The following is a 22,191-nucleotide window of genomic DNA, read 5'->3' as shown; positions in this document are numbered from 1 at the left end:
CTATCAAACTGGCAATAGTAATTAAAAGAAACCTGGCACCTGAGGGAAAAAGAAAACGCTGTTACCTCAGACATAACTGCAAAATAGCAAAGGATGTTGAAAAAAAAAAACGAGAACAAAATGCCTTTTTCAAAGCTAGAACTTGGGAAAATTACAAAGGTGTTCCAAGGTCCTGCTTTCTCAATTCAGAAAAATTAACCAAAGTCAAATGGCTGCCCGAGAGCTAGTCCATGTGTCCAGAAGTCATCCCTACTAACTACAAAAAAGGTTTTAAAGAGATAGGAATGAATATAGTGTTTGGCTGTGCTGCATTTTCTGTTTGTCTCATTTTATATACAATAATCTCGCACACAAAAAAAAATAAGAAAAAGCGAAACGAACAAACGTGTTTAAATCATGAATATTTCAAAACGTGGTCATTTTCAAATGCTAGTGTGGAATAATCTGTAGATTATAAATCTGGGAAGATCCATTTCAGGGAACCATGGATTCAAACAGAACAACAAAAAATCACATTTAGGAGAAGATAAGTGGGTAGCACGCAGACTGTCAACACCTGAAAAATTAGCGGGTTACGAAACACTGGGCACAAAAACAAAATTTCCACTGGCACCCTTGAAAAGTCACCTATATCCCACATTTAAATTCAAGATAGTTCTACACTATTGTCCTGATGTTGCAGCATTAAAAGACCATATGAAAAGGTTTGGTAAATACCCACATAGATCTTTGAAAGAAATCCTAAAACAAGACCTTTCAGAATAAATTAAAGATCATGGGACGAACGTCCAAATGAGGAATTTTCTTACTTATAATCCCCGTTTTCCATCGTAGTAACACTCACTTAAGTCCTAAATATGGAAAACTCCCGCCTATGTGAGGAATCCAGGGGCACTGCCAACTTGAGTTGATCTAAACATTAAAACACTTCATTTCCAAAAAAGAGAGGTGGTGGGTGGGGGGCAGAGGCAAGTTCTCACGATAGGAAACGTGTCTCAAAGGACTAATAAGGCTTTTGATAAGGCAGGGATTAATATGAAATGATTGAGGCAGAGTGCTTCCACCAACTCCAAATCAAGAACAGGGTGTATGACATGAACGCACCTAGAAAAAAATATTCTAATAATGGGCGTTCCTCACAAACCTATAAATATTGGTCAGATTTAACAGGCTCACATACACCAAGATGATTGTGAAAAGGGCAGTGTGGGGAGGTTCTTTTCAAATCAAAGAACATTACCACGTTTGCACAAGAACACAAATCCTTTCATAAAATTCTCTGCAGCACACCCTCGACCTCTTACTCATTAGTAACCATTTACCCAGTGACGTATTCGGGGGAAAAGTGGGTTCACAAGGGTCATCAAGTACAACCTTACTAACTCTTCTGCCTTCTCAGCCTGATACCTTAACACACTGACACGCCTAAGGGCAGCACTTCTGCTCTACAGATATGGTTCATTCATTCTTTTGTGCTGTCCTTAGTTGACAACGTTTTGGCATAATATGGTATATATATATATATATATATATATATATATATACATATACACACAAACAGAGTTAGTTAGCCTTGCACTGGACTACTTGTAAGTCCGCACTGTTTGAGAGAAGAACTTGTTGAGTGTAGCTAGGTCTCAGTCGCAGAGGTCGGAGTTGGGTTTGTTACGGAGGTTGGCAGTTGGGGGGCAACTGCTGATTGGGAATCTTGTTTTGCAATTTGACGTAGCAAAAACATCAAGCATTTAAAAGTGGTAGTATCCATCCTCAGCATTGAAATTATAAACTTCAATAAAAATGGCTGATGGCTGAACAGTAACAAGGAAGGAAATCATGAGATTAGAGCAACCATAAAGAATTACGAACTAGGGTGTATTGTGTTCCATCCACGAGTTCACGCTGGTGCATGGACATTATTAGGATGTCTTACTTTTTCTTAATGTCTTACTGCACATTTCCTGTTAAAATATTTAATTGAGATGCATTATTGAAAAAAGCTGAAATTTGCTAATTAAATTTACAAACTGTATAGCATTCCACGAAGATGCATCCTGTTAATGTCACTCATATGTCATGTCAAATATTCATTATTTACTACAATATTTATATAAACTGAAAACTACACTTAAATGGACAACTACATATAACGCCAAAAGTGGTCCTGTAGTAATGTGTGTCACTATTTACATGCACAACCAAGGTAAAATATTGAAAAGCTTTTGTTACCTGAACAAGAATTCTTGGTCTTTGAGGAGAAGGGAAAGGAACATTGTGCATGAAGTGGGATATGTGCCTGGAAACAAGCAAACATAATATAATTAAAACATCACACTGTTACTTCAAAGGGAAAGGGAAATAGATAAGAACATGTTAGACAGCTCTATAACCATCTTTTTTTGAAGCACAGCATAAATTAAAAATGTACGAGCACGAGCTGAGGATCTAATAATCTGAAAGTCATACATGGAAACTATTAAAGTACAAACTCCTGTACAATAAGTACACCTAAAAATCAAAGGAAAATGTCACATTGCAGAAGGAAACGGTATTTGAGGACATTCCAATAATAGATCTGCAGGTGTTTTTGGAGCGGCTGGCACTATGGGCAAGTCTGGGGTGATTCAAGATGTAACGTCTCATGACACGTACAATTTTTCATGGTGTGATGAAATATTTCCCATAAAAGTAACTTGGTTCTTCATTTAGAAGACAAAATGCACTGAATAACTAGAAGCAGCTGCAACAGAGAAATTGAGCCAACTACTCCTTTGCAGGAATGAGGAAACCGGTGCTTCGTAAAACAGCAGGGCCAGACCTCCATACAGCATGACAATCATTGGCAAAGCCAATACATCTCGACAATGCAAAAGCTATTGCCTTTGTCAATATGTTTTAGCCATGTTGTACACCAGCATGGCTGCTGTTCAGCATGGCTAAAGGTTAGTGGGGTAAAGGAGAGTGGAGTGTTACGGGGTGTCAGAGAGTTATGGAGTGGCTAGAGTGGCGTGGATTTGAGTGGCATGGAGTGGAGCAGTGTAGAGGGTTGTGAAGAGAGTAGAGTGTCAGAATGGAGTGGCATAGAGTGTCGAAGTGACGTGACAAGCAGTGAAGTAGTGTATCGTAGTATAGAGTAGAGTGTAGTGACAGAGTGCAGCGATGCAGACTACATTATTTCAGTTCAGAGTAGAGTGAAGTAGAGTGGAGTGTGGTAAAGTAGAGTATGCATGGTGTGGTCGCGCACTGCCATTACAGACAACACATCTTCAAGTGAAATGACCATTACATTTGCACAGACATACAGTTTTACTGATAAAAGTATACAGCGCACCAATGATAATGTGTGGAAATGTGAACACCTAATGTATTGATTTGGTTTAGCCATATTGAGGTATTTATTTGCACCACACTATCCAACTACCAAAACATGTGCTCCATTTGTGCTTTCCTAATTCTGAAATATCTGCACAGTTCATTTATAGACATTTACATTTTGTTTTTAGATAGAAAACAAAATAACATCGCACAGCACACCCAGAGTAACCAGCTAGAAAAAAATACATCCTTCTGCCTCTCGTTTCACATGGGAACCTAGCACGATTGTCTCACCAATCCTCTCACTTTGAAGTCAGAGAAAGAAAAGTAAACACCAATCTCTCTGGAAGACAGAGCCGGAAATCTGACCTCTGTCTTTGAATGCACAGCAAATGTGACAAGATAAGAACACAATTTATTGGCCTGTTTACACAACTTCAGTACTGGTGGAAGAGTACAGGAAATGGGGTTTGGACAAGGGAAGGGATAAGCTCAACCTGGACAGCCTAAAACAAATAAAACCAGCAAATAACAAGCATTTGCAATGCAATAGGTCTCGCATTAGGAAAGTTTGAGCTATTGGTATTGTAAATGACAATTTTTTTATTTATGTTTTGTTTTTGAAAATAGCGAAATTAATAGCTTTGTCATTTACAATGCCAATAGTTAGAACTTTCGCAAATGTGACACCTATAGCATTTGTAATGCAATATGTGTTGTATTTACGTGACTAAATGTATTGATATTACAAATAACAATGGCTTTTAATGTTTTTTAAATAATTAATACTTAAATAAAAGTTATTGTAATTTATAATGGCAATAGCTTAAAGTTTGGTAAATAACTTTAGTGAAGATTATGTTCAGTGTATTTTATTGTGACGAAAATCCAAGAACAGAAGTGGAATATTAACATCTTGTTGTTACATTTGTAATAAAGCTTGAAACATTGAGAGAACATATTTGAACCAGTTGTTGTTTGGGGCATCTTCAATCAGTCCTTGCTTTCTAATGACTAGAACTTTGCATATTATTTTTATCCCCATGCTTACAATGTATTATGAATCTACAAGTTCTAAAATGCAATATACTGGTAAATAAAAAGCCTGACCTTTCAAATGACCTCACGGATGATGTGGGATGCTTTGCTCTAGATCTTTTTGAGTGTTCTCATATATATTTTTCAGATAACCCCCTTCCTTTAAATCGCGCCTCATTCACTCAAAAATACAAAACGTAAAGCGCCATAGAACATGCCAGGGCGATATCCCGACATACTTATTTTTTTTTACGTAAAAGTACCTAATCTTTCTGGTGCATCTGTTAAATACAAGTCTAGTGTCGTGCCAAGCGCTCAATGCTCAGTACTCACAGCAAAACTATTTAACGACTCCTCTTACGGCGCCTGCTTGGTCTTCAGGTAGGTCATCAACTCGAAGCAAACCGCTAACGCTCTGTTCCCCAGTACTTCTTCAGATCACACTGCGCACAATCGTATTCACCCGCAATAATCCTCACAGACATCGGGCTGCCAGCCATAAAGGCAAACAGTGAACGAGAAAAAAACAGGTCCCTTCTATATGCCCGAATAACGCGGCCATCTTGAAATGTCCTCGTTTCCTAAATGTTATGAAAGTTTTCAGAAACCTTTTAGATTATTAAACCAGCACGGATTTGTAACTGGAAGATCTGATATTTTCCTTCAAACACAAATAAAAACGTCTGTAAAATATCAAAAATAATGATACATTTATATTTTTAAATCAATACGAATTACTTTCTGATGCGTATAAAGTCTAAAAAAGCAAACTCCATGCTACAGAATTTTTAAAAAAAGAACAGGAATAATAAAAGTTTGGATAGCATTGACAAATGGAGTACTTGTCATTCAAAGATAGTGCCATCGCGCTGTAAATTGATAACCAGTACGGGCAGGACTTTACTCCTTAATCTAATTCTCTAGTCTCTTATAATAACAAGCTCATATTATAGGGTGCCGCCGCGCTGCCCGCGGCGACCCGGAAGCTCTTGGCCGGCCGGCCAATCCGCTCGCGGCCGACCGGAAGTCCCGCCTCCCGAGGTCCGCGAGCTGCCGGCGCATGAAGCGCCCTGCCGGTCCGGGGTAGCCCGGGTCCCCAGGAGGGGGCCGGGGAGAAGGAGGAGTGTGGCGCCTGTTGCGGGGCTCCTCTGACCTGAGGGAGCCCCGATTTAGAAGAGGAGACGCGCCGCGCCGTGAGGAGCGGAGCGCGAGAGGAGCCCCGCCGGAAAAGCGCAGTCGGTGAGTGGGGCCCAGGGCTGATGTGAAGTGCGTGTGTGCCTGTGTGTATGCCTGTGGGGGGGGAGAGGGAAGGGGGGGGGGGGGGGGGGAGTGTGTGCGCGCGTGTGTGCGCGAGGGAATGTGTGTGCGCATGCGTGACTGTGTGTGATTGAGAGAGAATGCGAGGCGGGGGATAGTGTGCCTGTATGTGTGCCTGTATGTGTGCCGTATGCCTGCGTGTGCATGCGCGCATGTGTGTGTGTGTGTGTGCGTGCATGCAGAGGGGTGGGGGCTGCCTGTGTCTGTGTGTGAGCAAGGGCTTTGCACCGCGCATGCGCAGCTATCAGACGCTCGCTCCCGAGGTGAAATCTGACCTCGTCAAAGCGCGCGTCTGGCTGCTGTCCACATTCCTAAATACGGGCCACAATAGGTCTGGACACCTTCAATGCTCACGCATTGAGGGTAGGTCTGCTCGACCTAAAAAGCACGCTAATGTGAGTTACAAACCACAAAGCCAATGGTAAGCAATGAGCATAATGCATTCCGAAAGGAAGCTTCCCAAATGTCCCCAAGATGTCATTAGCAAAACTGTCTAGTAGGCTTAGACCTAAATAGGCCTCAAAAGAGCAAGTGACACCTTTTAGCCCCTTTGAAGACCTACTTCAATACCAAACTTTGCGCCTGCACATGTATCGCCAAGCTTTCTCCTACACTAAAACACTTAACAATGACAATCATCAGATTGCGTGTTGCTCTGAGAATATGAGCATCCGTCGAAAGTTGCACCAGTAGATCTCTCAATTGTCTTTGACTCTTTCCAAGCAAATTGTGCGCACACTAACTGCATAAACAACTTCACTGGTCAAATATCTACCTTCGGCATGCTATTTATTGCCCACACCTACCCCACTGCATCTGTTGACATCCTACATTTCCTTTCTCTTTGCTTGTCCCAAACTACCATGCAGTATTTATGTAACTTATTCCATTTCATCCTGGAGGTTCCTTTTTAGCACTACATAACTCTACAGGAACTACATCTGTAAATGCAACGGTCATTCAACATCTCTAGCTGATGATTACAATTTGATTTGTATGCCGTCTGTGCCAGCTGGTTTACTTACACTACCTTCCTATACGTGCCACCCACCCCACTTATAGACACTACGTATGATCTACCATGGTACCCAAATCTCACATCAACATATGTGTATCTATCACTGTATTTTTACAGGCTAAGCTCAATCTTTCCAAACTTAGTTTCAACTTACATTAAATCTCAGTGTTTCTGTTCAGAAGGGAACTGACCACTAGTTCAGCTTCACTGTCCTATTTTGGTGAGGACAAACTGATTTGGATATGTTTGGTAGCCATCTAACAGTCAGCCATAAAAATAACTGATGAAATGGATTCAGTGTACTAACCAGTGATTCATTTCAAGATTTTTTTTACTTAGTCAACCAAAATGGAGAGCTTATGAGAGCATGGGTCCCACCAGCTCATCTTCATCATGTCTTGAGTCAAACATCCAATTTGTTATGTTATCTTCTGTTATACAGATTTGTAGTTCACACTATCACCCCAGATATTACCCTGGCACAAACCAGGTGTGAGCATAGTCAAAATTCGGGCCTGGTGAGACTACTCGAAAAGCCAGATCTTCAGCTTCTAGTGAAATTAATAAGTGAGGAGGAGGCTCTTATGTGTAGTGGCAGATCATTCCACACAGTAGGAGTGATGTAGGAGAAGACCTGACTGCTGCATCTGGTTTTCTGTATGTGCGGGAGATGTAGGAGTCCCGGCGGGCGAAGGTGTAGTAGGCTTGTGAAAGCAGATACGATTGTTGAGGTATTCTGGGTGTGTTCTATAGTGCCCAAAAGTGTGGTTGAAGACTTTGAATTGTGCTCGTTTGTGTATGGAGAGCCAGTGAAGCTCCTTCAGGTGTGGTGTTATTTGAGTGCAGCATGACAGTGATTCTGGCCACTGAGTTGTGAATTGTCTTCACCTTCTGGTGGGTTTTGTGTTGATCCTAGCATAAAGGGTGTTCCTGTAGTCCACCTTCATTGTGATCAGGATGTGTGTTTGACGATTTTCTGGGTGCTCAGTGGAAGCCATTTCAAATTTTCCTCAGCATCTTCAGGGTATGAAAGCATATGGCGGTGTTGGCCGTGAGGGCGCTGACTTCGGCAGTCATGTCAGGTTTGCAGTACTTGATGATCCCAAGGTTCTTGGAGTGGGTGGAAGGGGTAGGTGTTGGTCCTAGCTCTCATGGTCAAGTGCACTTCCCAAAGATAATGGGGTCAGGCTGGTCTCTATTCAGCTTTATAACGTTGGTCATTATCCAGTGGGGGATTTCAGTCTTGCAGATATTGAACTTGATTCTGGCACTGGACGTCTTGTCTGTGCAGAAGAGAATGAGTTGCCAAACGTCAGCATAGGAGACAACATTACGGTCGTAAGAACAGATGCTGGCTAGTGGAATCATATATGTATTTAAGAGGGTTGGGCTCAGGCAGGATCCTTGTGGAACTTCAGAGATGAGGTCAGAGGTGTTCGAGATGTTCATTGCCAGGCTCACTAAATGGGTCCTTACAGGTAGGGAAGGGCTGATCCATCAGAGTGCCTTTCCTTGAATTCTGATGTCTTATGGGCTGTAGAAGAGGATGGAGTAGGAAGAACATGTCAAATGCTGTGGAGAGGTCCAACAGAACGAGGGCTGACATGTCTCCTCAGTCCAAAGTCACGCGGATGTCATCTGCGGCGGCATTGAGGGCAGATTAAGTCCTGTGGTTCGGTCTGAAAACAGATTGATCGGGGTTGAGGAGTTGGTAGTCATTGAGTATTTGGCTAGCCATCTCTTGATTATGTTCTCTAAGACCTTGGCCGGGAATGGTCGCAGGAAGATCGGTATGTAGTTGGTGAGTGATGAAGGGTCCACGGAGGGTTTCTCAACAATCGGAGGACAGTTGTATATTTGCAAGTAGCTGGGAAAGTCTCTGAAGAAGTGTAGGTATTCAGAATGCGCTGATGGGTTGCAGTCCTCTGGAGTAGGTGTGGTGGGGACAGTGAACCGATGGGACCCCCGAGTGGATGGATGGACTTCATGGTGGCAGGGATATCGTCTGGACTGATGACAGGCCAAAGGATACTATTGTTTCTTTGGATAAGATCAGGAGGCATTTGGCAAGGTCTGTCTGGTCCAGTTGTGGGTTGAGGTTACTTTAAGTGGCAGCGATTTTGTTGGAGAAGAATTAAGAGCAATTGCTGCAGTGGTCCAGCAAGGGGGCAATTGAAATGGAGGTAGCTGCTGGTGAGGTGAAATCCTTCACAATGGCAAAGATTTCTTTGCTTCTGCTGCTGTGGATATCTAAGCAGTACGATAGAGCAGCATGTTTGGTTGTCCCGATCATTTGGTGGCAACGTCTCAGGGCAGATTTGAACGTGCTTTTGTTTGTAGTAGTGTTTTTTAAAGTCGGTTTTTCTCCATGTACCAACTGGCCGGAGCGCTAGATTTTGTTGTATTACTGCATTTTACGGGGGCCAGGGATAGGCCTAGGTGTTGATTCAATTTCATTTTTTTTTTATTTCTGATGGCTTTGGAGAGGCTGTCGCTGTGTTTGAGTCGGTGGGTGTAATGAGTGGTGTACCAGTCCGTATTAGGTTTCGGCAGGATGGTCTGGGGGTGGTGCATGTGCATTGGACTGGACTGGAACAGGACTGCTGAACTTGATGTGGGTGTGGTCTCTACAAGAGACTGGTGCGGTATGGTCAACTCTGAAATACGTAAGTCTAACCTTAGTGAAAAAGATGTTGAAGAACGGCTTGTCCTACAGCTGCATCATCATGCAGAGCAGATTGCAGACAGTAGTGTTTCGTGAACGTATGGACATTCTTCCATGTCGCAGCACGACAGATATTTTCCAATGTTACTCCGGAAAAATGGTGCAGTAGAAGCTGCCATAGTTCTGGTAGAATGCGTTTTCACCTTTTTGTAAAGGTTTGTTGGCTTTGTCATGACAGAAATTAATTGTAGAAGCCAGCCATTTGGCTATTGTTGCCTTAGTTACAGCAGTCCCAAGAGTGGCTTGACCATAGGCTACGAACAATTGATTGGATCACCTGATATCCTTAGTCTTATGTAAATAGAACTTTAAACAACGTTTAACGTCGAGTGGGTGTAATGCTCCCTTCGCAGGCGTGGCTGGATCTGGAAAGAAAGCTTTCCTGGTTCATTTAAGTGAAATTGAAATTGAGATGGTACTTTAGGGATGAATTTGGGATTTGTCCGGAGAGTTACGTAATCCTTAGAGAAATGCAAAAAGGGTTCCGAGATAGTGAAAGCTTGGATTTCACTAACCCTTCCAGACGATTTAAGAGCTAGCAAAATAGCAACCTTCCATGTGAGAAACTTGAGCTCAGCCTTGTGGATAGGTTCAAATGGTCTTCTCATTATTTGAGCCAACACTCTGTTTAACTCCCACTCTGGAGGAGGTGCACGTATCGGAGGGAAAACTCGAAAGAGTCCCTTCATAAATTGTTTGACAAGTGAAGAGGAACAGAGCGAGGGTTTATTGGAACTCTTTCCTTAATTGATGAAAACACAAGCCCAGCTTTGGCCAGGGATAATAAATAAGGAAGAATTTGTTCCACAGGAGCTTGGATAGGGTGGACATCATTCACATCACACCAATGACAAAATCGCTTCGACTTTAAGCAATACGTTTTGACTGTACTCTGGGCATGAGATTTAGCCAGAATGTCCCGATAGTCCTGAGTGATGTTCAGATCTCTGAATTCTAAGAAATCAGGAGCCATGCGTGCAAGCGCAGTGACTGTGGATCTGGATGAAGTATTTGACCCCTCTCCCTTGACAACATCGTGAGTGATGGTGCAAGACGGATAGGATTGTCTCGAGATAGTAGAAGCAGTTCCTAGAACCAATATTGCCTTGGCCAACGGGATGCAATCAGGATGAGACGGCAGCCCTCCATCTTTATTTTGCGGAGCACTTTCGAAATCAAAGGTATTCGGGGAAAAGCGTACGCACAAATCATCAAATGGACAGGGAATTTCCACTTGATCACTGTTGAGGGAACCTGCTGGCGTAATATTGGCATTTCCTGTTCTCTCGTCGCAAACAAATCCAGTTCTGGTTTGCCCCAAACTTGGAAGATTCTGTTCACCTGCTTCTGGACCAATTCCCATTCATGACAGCCCGGGAGAGACCTGCACAGGGTGTCGGCCAAAGTGTTTTGAAGCCCCTCAACGTGTTCTGCTATTAGGGTTATCTTGTGGACTGTAACCCACTCCCACAGTTCCTGAGCCTCCTGCGAAAGAGACAGTGACCTCGTTCCCCCTTGTTTGTTGTTGTAATACATGCTGGTAGTATTGTTGGTATTGACTAGAACAGAGGAGCCCGCAATCCTCGGGAGAAATGCTTGCAGAGAGAGAACGATGGTGCGAAGCTCCAATCTGTTGATATGCTGTTGACGGTATTCTTGGGACCATCTTCCTTGAATCTGTTAGTCTTAGAGATGACCTCCCCCTCCCTCCATGGAAGCGTCTGTTAGAACGTGTTCTGGAAGAGATAGTGAAAAGTAAGACCCGGAGCCAAGTTCGCTGTCTGAGACCACCAATGCAGAGAGTCTATCATGCGCGATGTGACCCTGATGGAGTCGAACAACCCTACGGCTTGCTGCCATTGCAGGTGCAATTCCTCCTGCAGAGGTCTCATTCTGAGTCATGCCAACGGTACAAGGTTTATTGCTGATGAGCACATCCCCAGAAGAGAAGCGAATATCCGAACAGAAACTGACTCTTTTTGTGATTGTTATTGCCAATTTTTGCAGACGCAGCTGGTGGTGGTCTTTTGACAAGAATGCTTTGCACTGTATGATGTCCAGCATTGCTCCCAGAAAAGGATTCACTTGGAGAGGACGTAACTGTGACTTGTTTAGTTGAGAGTGAGGCCTAGCGTTGAAAAGAGATGCAGACATGTTGAGATAGCGTCTTCGGTTGCCTGCTCTGAAAGGACCCTTGAGCAACCAATCATCGAGATAAAAACACTTTTATTCCTCGCTGCCACTGGTGTGAGACATTTTGTGAAGACCTTTGGTGCCGATTTCAGTCCGAACGGAAGCTCCTTGAACTGATAGTGGATGCCAGCCACTGTGAATCGAAGGTATTTGCGATGTTTGGGATGTGAAAGCATGCATCCTCCAGATCTAGAGAAGCCATAAAATCCCCTTTGTTTAGACAGCTCAAAACTTCGGCAAGCGTAACTATTCAGAAACACTGTTTCTTCAGAAATTTGTTCAGTTTACGGAGGTCCAGAATCAGGCGCCACTCTCCTGATTTTTTCTTGATGAGAAAGAAACGAGAATAGAACCCAGTTCCCTTTTGAGATGATGGAATCTTCTCTATTGTATTCTTGCAGAGCATTTTTAAGGCTTTTTGTAACAGTAAGTGAAGACGAGGGGAGGGTCACCCCTGGGCGGGGTAGTAGGTGGCCGTTTGATGAATTCCAGGGTGTGGCCATTGTTGTCTAGGTCGAGAACCCATCGATCCAAAGTGATTTGTTGCCACTTGTTAGCAAAAGCTGAAATGTTTGTGCCCACGGGGAGGGAGGGAAGGATGACTGGCGTCCTGCATAACTCATTGCTTTCTGTTGGTATCGCGACCCTGATTGTTTGATCACTTTCATCCGCCCTGAAGAGAGAAACTAGTTGAGGAGGATTGTCAGTAGGATGATTGGCTGTAAGGTGGTCTGTACTGTCTCTGATATTGCCTATTTTGTTGATTTTGATACTCTCCTCTTAATGCAAAGCCACGACCTCTTGCACCTCGGAAAGATCCACGCCTGTATTGAAGAGCAGCCAACGATTTAGTCGTATCGGTATCCGTCTTTATAGCAAGGAGGGCTGCATCTATGTGCTTTCCAAATAAGGAAACACCATCATAGGCCATGTCTAAAATTTTTGTTTGTACCTCTGGCCTAAAAGATGTTGCTTTAAGCCATCCTTGGCGTCCAAGCACAGCAGCACCAGCAAGTTGTCTAAAGTTGGAGTTAGCAATGTCCAGAGCGCAATCTATGATCTCAGATGCGGCTCGTTCTCCCTCCAAAAGTATCTTCCTTGAGTCTTGTTTACGGTCATCAGGGATGAGGTCGGTAAATTCTGCCAAATCTGACCACATCTGCCGGTCATAACGGCCGAGTATTGCCAAATAATTCACTGCTTTAATGGAGGCTACTGCCATAGTGGAAAACTTTTTACCTATAAGGTCCAGCCTCCGTTCTTCCTTATCCGGCGGCGTTGATATTGGCATAGCTGGATTTGTGGATCTTTGCTAGGCGGCTTGCGATATTACTGAATCTGGTCGGGGATGACCAATCGGACAAGATGGAGTTTCCGGAGGAGCACAGTACTTTTTCTCAGTGCAAGGGAGGAAAGCCGGGATAGAGGCAGGCGTCTTCATAATTTTTATCCCTTCATTCCAAATATAATCAATGATGGGGATCGCTCGTGTGACTTTCCTGTACTCTTCTTTAAAATCACGTAAGGAGAAAACTGTGTGTTCTACCGTGACTGGTAATTGAAATCTGGTTGCAGCACGTTGCATCAGGTTGTGAAAACGGTGAATATCCTCAGGGGGAGAATCCGAAGGCTGAGGAATGGGTGGAGAAGGCATTGGTATGATGTAATCATCCCAAGGATCCACACTAGTAGCTTTGTCAGGCAATTCACCCTCTTCGACCTCTTCCTCCCTGGAGGAAGAAGTATCATGGTGTGTTTGTGGTACTGAACTAGAAGGGTGAGACAGAGAAGTAGGAATCTCAGTCTGCGGTAGAGAGTCTGGTACCTCAGTAGGTAAAGGTGGAATGTCAGGGACAGCCTGTTGTGGGGGAAACTGTTGACGGTAATCCACCAGCATGGCCTACAGATATTGTATGAGTGTAGGAGGAAGATGACTCTCCTCTCTATGATACAAATCCCTTCTGGGAGGTCTATTATGTGGTGTAGGGAGGTCTTCCTGTTAATAGTGTTCCTGGTAATCTTCTTCCTCATCCTGCCATTTTATGTGAAGTTCAGAGGGGTGGGGAGCTATGCCAAACGGTCCCTTGTCATCTTCATCAAAGTCCTCATCCTCAACGTAAGTCTCTAGGATATGAGATGGCAGAAGAGGAGATATCTTGCAATAATCCTGTCTATGGTAAGTCTTTAGTTGAAAATTAGTATAAGATATAGGAGTTGTTTGAGAAACTTGTGGAATCGATTTCGATAAACTCTTTGTCGACTGGCTCTTCGACTGGCTCTTTGTCGACGGGGTCACTGAAGGAGTCGTCGACGGAACAGATGTCGACAACATAGTCGACGCGGTCGACGTCGATGAGGTGGACTTTAAAGATAGACGTACCTTCGTCGACAAGCTCGATGTCGACGCGATTGTCAACGGAGACTTAGAAGATGAACTCTTCGTCAACGAATCTTTCAAAACAGGCTTCTTAGACGTAGTAGAGATCTTGGAAGACACAATAGGTGAAGAGATGGCCGTAGTGGAGACAGTAGCCGTCGACAGAGGGGCAGCAGAAGTCACAGAAACTGTATGAGAGGAAACCAAAGTAACCGTTTTAACCTGGTTTTTACTCACGGTTTTAGAGGTTGAAGGTCTTTTAGATACCTCAGAGGGTGAAGACAGCGTGGACCCAGAGGAACATTTTGGAGACCTCTATGAATGATCAGAAACTTCATGAGAAGCGTTGTGATGTTTTCTTCATTCACTGGAAGAGCTGTCATGCAATCTAGCCCTTTTGCTAGACATCACTCGGCACTCAGGGAGACTCCCCTCGACACGACGTGCATTGAAAATCTGAGGAGAACTGCCTCTACTGAGAAGGTTCTAGAGGGTGCTGGTAGCTGATTGGTTGGAACTATTTTTTTGTTTTTTTCATATAATGATGTAGATAGGCTACTAAGTTTTAGGCCTTTTGGCTTTCTTTTATCCTACTACTATTATTTACTTAGGCACTGCTTTTGTATTTTACCGTGGGACTCCCGCCTCAGCGACAGGGAATGATTCAGGCATGTGAATCTATGAAAGATACCCCAATACTGGATAACTATCAGAACTCGTCAGGGTGAAACCTCAAGGTCAGTAAATTATTCTGAGCTCAATCCCCAGGGAGCTACTGCACAGAAAATTCAGGCTTAACTTAGGGTAGTGTGCAAATAATTTATGCAGAACAAAAACAGTAATACAATCAAAACGTAAAACAACAAAAAACCCTAACCGAATAAAAAATAAATAAAAAAAATAAAAAAGAGTAAAATGTATTGAACAAAATGACAAAAAAAAATCAATAAAGGGCACTAAACAGATACATTTTTAAAGCTTTAAACAGAAATGGCGACAAAGAGCACAAAGTGTCAATGACGGTCCTTTCCTACCGCGATCATTGACTTAGGGTAATTTGAGGTTGATCACGATAGTGGATGGATCGGATATGCCAACCAGGTTTGTACTTGTCAAAGATTTTACCTTTCGAGTTAGTCCTTCAAGTCCCAATCAACCACGGGAATACACTTCTAAACCACTCTACGACCGCAAGGGAGGCCTTAGAGACTTGCAGGGGTTCAAGGCAAAGCCCATTCCAAGTCCAGTTGTCATTAATCAGTCAGGTACCTCCAGATAAAAGGCTTCTTGTAGCTTGCCATATCCGTCCCTAAGACCAGATCCGCCTTATGACGCTTGGAGTCCACTTGTTTGTCCTGGATATAAGAGGGAGTAGGTCCAGTCCTTCAAGGCTCATCTTAGGTCACAGACAACAAGTCCAGATCTCTTCTGATCTTTTGCAAGTCCAGAAAGAGCTCTGAAGAGGAGGTGCCACATTTATGCCTGGCGCTTACTAGAGGGTGGGAAGGACTACTGGGCATGCACTAAATAACGGGCAGGGCCACTGGAAATATGCTGCAGCTGCGTTTCTCACATAATTATGGATTTGTTACATTTGCAGCATAATCGATTATTCTGCAGATTTTAACAAAAAGTACTAGTTTCTAGCTCAAACAGATCAAAAGGTACTAAAGATGTGGAAAAATGGATACACGTGTAGTGGAAAGCCCTTTGCAAAGGTTGACTGATCATCTTTCAACTGCTTATTGCTGCATTTTTGTGCTAAATAGGTAGCAACAGGCAGTGGTAACGTGTAAACATTACATAATAAAGTAATACTATTAGAAAATTTCCTTCATTATGTGCTTAATTTGCCTTTTCTTGCCGCGTAATTGAGTCAACCTCGAAGCATGATTTGGTCCTCCTCTGCCGCATAATTCCAGTGGCCCTGCCAATGGGGTAAAAGTTCCCGAGACCAACCCTACTCAGTTTGGGCATTTTCAAGATCGCATAAGTCTTCAGCACCACTTGACTTGAGCGCTGTAGGTTTGGGAGAGTGTACTATGGCGATTCTAATGACCTCCTACATCTAATACTAAAAACTAGTTGGAGGCAGCCACTGTACCCATAGTTAACCTACAGACAGAAGTCTGGTAGAACAAAAGCGGTTTACTTCAGCAACCAGACAGAAGATCCACAAAAGTTGTTTTGGAATACTTTTCTTTCCCTTTTCAAGTGTGCCTAAACGTTTTAGGTGACAGTTACTTATCCTTAATACGAATTACGAAATCAGGCATTCAATTGGATTTTTAATAACTTTTAAAAAGTGTTGTTTATTTTTCTGTCTGGTCGCATTCCTGAGATACAGTATTAATATTTTAATCTCTACTCTGGTTTTCTACGTAGGACAGCTAGGCCTGCCACTGTGAAGATCGCTTTCGAGTGTTGGTCACTGTAAGGACAAACAAATATTTCTACATATTCTACATTTAAATACCATGCAGCCTTCCATGTGAGCTACAAGGTGTACATAGGGGTGATTTATTGGTATTTAAAAGGGACGTTTTAACTTGTCAAAAGGGTTTATCGTGGCAGGTCGAGCTGCTGTTTTTACACTACTACAGTCAGGCTATAATGGTATGCCTGAAGCTATGTGTGCAATGCCATTGTAGTGGATGGCACAATAGGTACTGGTGTCCACTAGTGACATTTACCTTACAGGCTCCGGGTACACACTGTATCATATACTAGCGACTTAAAGTTAAGTTAAACATGCCAATTAGGGTCATACCAATTCAAACATGTTTAAAAGGGAGAGCACAGACACTTTGGTACTGATTAGAAGGGGTAAATTGAACAGAATTATACAGCCAGCAAAAACACATAGGGGATAAATCTGGGGGCACACCACACAAAAGATGATAATTTCCTTTATCCAGGCAGTAAACATCTTAACAGTTTCTAATATCTTAGACCTAATTTCAGTAAAGGTAAACGTTACACTGGTAGGCTGGTTATTTTCTCTTCTGTCACTGGTCTATATTGGTAGAACAGAAAGTGGAATTGTGTTAAAGAATGTTCTATCTCTGAATGCTCCGAACCATAAGTATAGGACCCTCCCATCTGGTTTGCTCAGGTGTTAGGGGCGTTGCTTCCGGTCATCATTAATAAATCCTCTTCAGTCTTAAGTATTGACATCTTTATTTTACTAACTGCTTGAATGCTTCCTTCACTCGGAACATATTTGGGCAAGCACTTAGCTGGTGGCAATCTCCAGGGCTTGAAACCTCAGGGTCACGCTGCCTGCAACTCTGCATCTGGTACTATAAGTCATGTGCGCAGGGGTTGCACCAATTTTAAAACAACAGAGTTCTAAAAGCCCCTGGGGAAGATTGGGAGGGATGCATACCAGGAGCGTGGGTCAGAAAGTTCGACAATGCCATATTGGGCCAGACTTTCTCTTATTAAACCAATCTAGTATGGATACCATTTCCCTTTAGACCTGCATTTCTGAATTATTTGACTTCTGTAGGGCCCCAATGAATTACTACTGAAACCAGGGGACCTTTGCCTAAGCAATTTATAGGATTTGAACCTCAAACAATTTTATAAAAATGCTCAAACAAGTGTACATTAAAAAATAAAAAACATCATGGAATAATTTATTTGATTTACAAAAATATGAGAACATTTAATGGTATAGTTAGAGCTTTTCAAATTTTTCTTTTATCTCTAAAAGACAAAGATCTGATGGACTAGCCTATCTGTGTCTCTTGCTCTTGATGCATGCCCTCTTTTTGTTTGCGCAAACCAATGCTGCTTCAGTTAAAAAAAACAATGGTTCATACTAGAACCTAGGTTGAAAAGTAGTATTTAAGCCTTGTAATTAACCAATGTTTCTGGAATCTTTCCAGGTGTTCTTCGCACAAGAATATTTAGAAGCCTGTCATTATTTGTCACTAAAAGTGGCATTTCTGAGGAGGAGCTACGCGAGCAGATGGCCGTGTGAGCACAGGGCTCCCGGGACCCTCGCCGCCCTTCGCACATATCCTGAATCTATCCTGATTCTGAAGATGGGTTATTGGAGATGAACTTCTGCTGACGCTTTTGATCTTTCGAGAATTTAATTTGGACTTTGGGAACCGCAGTTACGTCAATCTGAACTTTTGAGGCCCACCTAACGGTGAAGCCAGGAGCTTGGTAAGCTGGCACGCCGGGACGAAGTTGAACAACAACGGCTGAGGGGCTTCCCCCCAGTAGCCTTGAACCAACTTTTCAGTTTCGTTTTTGGGTCCTGGCTCTATCAGATCGCAAGACGGTTCCGGTCTGTCGGAGGTCCAGCCTGGCTCTGCCTCTTCATCGTGTGCCTTCGGTCGTGAACGCTTCTGTATCGAGCTACGTTGTCACCTCTGCCACTCGAGCCCACTTTTGTAGACTTCTGGTGCTTTGCCCGCGGATGGCCATTTTCACCAGGTCTCACGGGCCCCTCCCGGGTGCATCTTCCAAGATGGCTAATAGGGCTGACAATGAGAAGCGGAAAACCAAGGTGCCTCTTCGCGGGGGACCGATTCAAACTAACGCCATGGACCGCTATACCCAGCCTAAAGGGTCCCCTGGTAGCACCAGCCGTACTCTGGAGGAAGCCAAGGAGGACCCGGCTGCGCCGACCGAACTGTCTCTCCAGGACGTCATGGGCGCCATTGCCAACATGAAGGCTACCATCGGCCAGCAATATGAGGCTCTCGCTCTTAAAATCGACACGGTGGCCATCAATGTCACCCTGATTAGAGCGGACTTGTCTAAGACCAATGAAAGAGTCAAGTCGTTGGATTTGAAGACCTCTAGCCTCACGGCCGATGTGTCAGACCTACAGACTGAAATGGGCAACCTGCGATCCTCCAACGACCTCATGTCTCACCGACTGGAGGATTTTCAAAACAGGGCACGACGCAACAACATACGTATCATTGGTGTCCCTAAAAACCCCGAAAATCCTTCAACAGATCTCCTGGTGGAAGACCTCGTCCTAAACCACCTTGCCCCTACAGGACTGAGAAAAGTTTTCGCCGTAGAGTGCGCCCATCGTGTGCCGGGTGGGAAACCGAGGCCGGGTGCCCCTCCGAGGCCTATCCTTGCCAGGCTTTTCAATTTCAGAGATAGAGACGCTATCTTGCAGGCCTCGAGGGTGAGCGGCCCGGTGAAGTTTGAGAACACAACAGTGAGCTTTTACCCGGACTTCACTCAGCAAAGGATGGGTTTTCAGGGAGTGAAGCGAAGATTGCGAGACGTGGGCCTGAAATATGCCATGCTGTTTCCTACCAGACTTCGTGTTGAATACGAGGACCGGACGTTTTTCTTTGACCGCCCTGAGGGTGTTAGTGACTGGCTGGATTCTCCGCCTACCCGGAAAGATCGAACTGAGCACCCTGGTGGTGCCAAGGGTGGCGAGCCGGAGCAGGAGTGACACTGTGGTTCCCAACTTCCGAACATTTGACTTTTCACACAGCTGGGTTCGGTGATTTTAACATTACTGTGTTTTATTGTCGCATGCCTGAGGGTGGCGGGGGGGAAACGAGACTCCTCCTCCGGGTTTCTTCTTGTAGATTAGTTTAATGTCAGGGCGACAGGCACACTGCAAGTTGGGGTGGCTTTCGAGTCTAACGCAGGGGTGCAGGGTGGGGGGAGTTGTAACGGGTTCAAGTTGGAGGGTGGGGGGGGGTGTCTGTGTATTGGTTATTTTCTCTCAAGGCAACATATTGTTCTCTTCTGTGATCCGGTCATTATGTTCTTTGTGAGGTGGATTCTGCATTCCTTGCTGGGATGGGGGGTAGTGGGTTGAGGCTAATGTCTTGGAATGTCAATGGGTTGGGTGATAGAATAAAACGGGGAGTGGTGCTACAATTCCTGCGTCGCCTATCCCCCGATGTCTTTCTCCTACAGGAAACACATTTGATTGGGAATACGTGTCACGCCATGAACAGGTGGGGGTATCGTCTTGTTGCACATTCTGGGTTTACTTCTGGTTCTAGGGGTGTGGGCATCCTTGTTCGGTCCTCTCTCCCTTTGGAAATAGACAACGTAATCCTTGATGACAGGGGGCACTACGCCGCCCTCACCGGCAGATGGGAGGGTAGGACTGTTTGACTGATTGTTGTATATGTCCCGCCGGGTCTACAGACCTCTACTTTTTCAGACATAGGGCGTGTAGTGCTGGGGCTTCCCGAAGGTACCCTGATTATGGGTGGGGACTTCAATTCGGTTGTCTCTGGCAGTGTGGATCGCCACCCCCCTACAGACCTTACCAAGTCTCAATCATGGCTAAGTGGGTTTCTGGAGACTTTTGGTCTGGTAGACTGTTGGAGGTTGATGCATTCCGAGCAGACGCAATACACTTTCTATTCTGGGGCCCACGGCAGTCTCTCCAGACTTTATTACGTCCTGATGCCGGCGGCGCAATCCCCCTCTATTAGAGAAATTAGACACCTTGCCCGGGGCATATCAGACCATTCCCTACTGTGGCTCTGCATGGATACTAAATGTGTGGTGAAGGACGGGTGGCTCCCATAAACCCCTGGTATTTTCGCAACCCCAAGACCCACGCTGATTTGATAAAGTCCCTTGATTACTATTTTCTTGAAAATGTGGGGTCTGTGTCCTCATCCGTGTCATTGTGGGAGGCCTTCAAGACGGTTATTCGTGGACAGGCACTATCGCTAATTGCTGGGGCTAAGAAAACTAAAAATGAAGAAATTGTTCGTAGAGACTGAGATAACTGAGCTAGAGAGTGACCTGGAATCTGGCGTGACTCGTGCTAAACTGCACTCCCTCGGCCTGAAACAACTAGATTACAGATCCCTGGTGACTGACGCTGCCAAAATAATGAATAGAGAGCAAAAGGGCAGATTGTATGATGTTGGGGACAAGGCTGGTAAATTGATTGCGTGGCTCGATAAGAAAGAAAGGGCGAATCGTGTGGTTCCCGTGATTGAGAAACCTGATGGAGTGTGTGTGACAGATCCGATTGAGATTATTGAGTGTTTCGCAGACTACTTTCGAACGGTGTACTCTCCGGTCTCTGATAGAGCAGAGGAAGACTCATCTGTTACGCGATATTGCACTGCCGCGCCTATCGGAGGCTGACAGAGACAATGGATGCTCCACTTTCGGCGGACGAGATTGATATCGCCATTTGCTCCGTTCGCTCTGGCAAGGCTATGGGTCCCAATGGTCTGTCCATTGAACTATACAAATTGCGTCCTGACAAAGTTGCACCGTATCTTCGAGATATGTTCCTGGAGTCGCGAGACCTTGGTTCCCTCCCTCGCGATCAGCGTCTAGCTACGATCGTGGTTATTCATAAGGAGGGGAAGCCGCGGGATCGCTGTACCTCATACAGGCCCATTTCGCTGTTAAATGCCGAACCTAAACTTTTAGCTAAATTGTTAGCCAACCGGCTTATCACGGTGATTAGTGACCTGATCCATCCGGATCAATCTGGTTTTATCCTGCATCGTAACACCGCTCTTAACCTGCGGCCCTTACATGGCGTTCTCGCGAGGGCGGCGTCTCTTCACGAGCCGGCCATTTTGGCTTCCTTAAACGCCACGATGGCCTTTGACACTATAGAATGGCCGTATCTCTGGGCCGCCCTCGCAAAATTTGGTTTCGGTTCTGGGTTCATCGGGTGGGTGAAACTTCTGTATGAGAAACCGCTGGCTCAGGTTGTTGTTAACGGCCGAGTATCGGACTCTTTTACCCTTGGGAGGGATACGCGGCAGGGCTGCCCGTTGTCCCCCCTACTTTTTGCACTTGCTCTGGAGCCACTGGCTGCTTGGCTGCGATGGGAGCCTTCGATAAAGGGTATCCAGTGGACTCCGGATTTTGAGGATCGAGTATCGCTTTATGCAGACAATATTTTGTTGTATCTCATCTCCCCCCGAAAATCGCTTAACGTTTTGTTTGACGTGCTCACTTCGTTCGGAAAGAACTCCGGTTTAGTCATTAATTGGACTAAGTCCTGTGTCTATGTGCTGTCGGGTGGTCTCCCCCCTCTGCTTCGTAGATTTTCCATCCAGGTCTCGCAGACGGGATTCAAATACTTGGGGATTTTTATATCTTTGGACCCCGCCGTCCGCTGTGAACTCAATCTGCTTCCCCCTCTCCAGAGGCTGAAACTCGACGTCACTTGCTAGCGTAGACTGCCATTGTCACCGCTCGGGCGCGCTGCGCTAT

The 22,191-nt window shown here is 44.6% G+C and overlaps 1 protein-coding gene across 2 annotated transcripts in view; it reads right to left on the bottom strand.

Moving 5' to 3' along the window:
* The window catches only part of DENND4C (DENN domain containing 4C), a 1,503,495-nt gene that overhangs the window by 1,114,305 nt on the left and 366,999 nt on the right, over positions 1–22,191 (bottom strand). For both annotated transcript variants that reach the window (XM_086951990.1, XM_086951991.1), the window contains exon 8: positions 2,227–2,293. In XM_086951990.1, coding sequence (XP_086808116.1) covers positions 2,227–2,293 — 67 coding nt within the window. The remainder of the gene's footprint in view (positions 1–2,226; positions 2,294–22,191) is intronic.

This window comes from Lissotriton vulgaris, unplaced genomic scaffold (genome assembly GCF_964263255.1).
Source record: "Lissotriton vulgaris unplaced genomic scaffold, aLisVul1.2 SCAFFOLD_247, whole genome shotgun sequence".
Taxonomy (NCBI): Eukaryota; Metazoa; Chordata; class Amphibia; order Caudata; family Salamandridae; genus Lissotriton; species Lissotriton vulgaris.
This window is presented reverse-complemented; position numbering and strand designations above follow the sequence as displayed.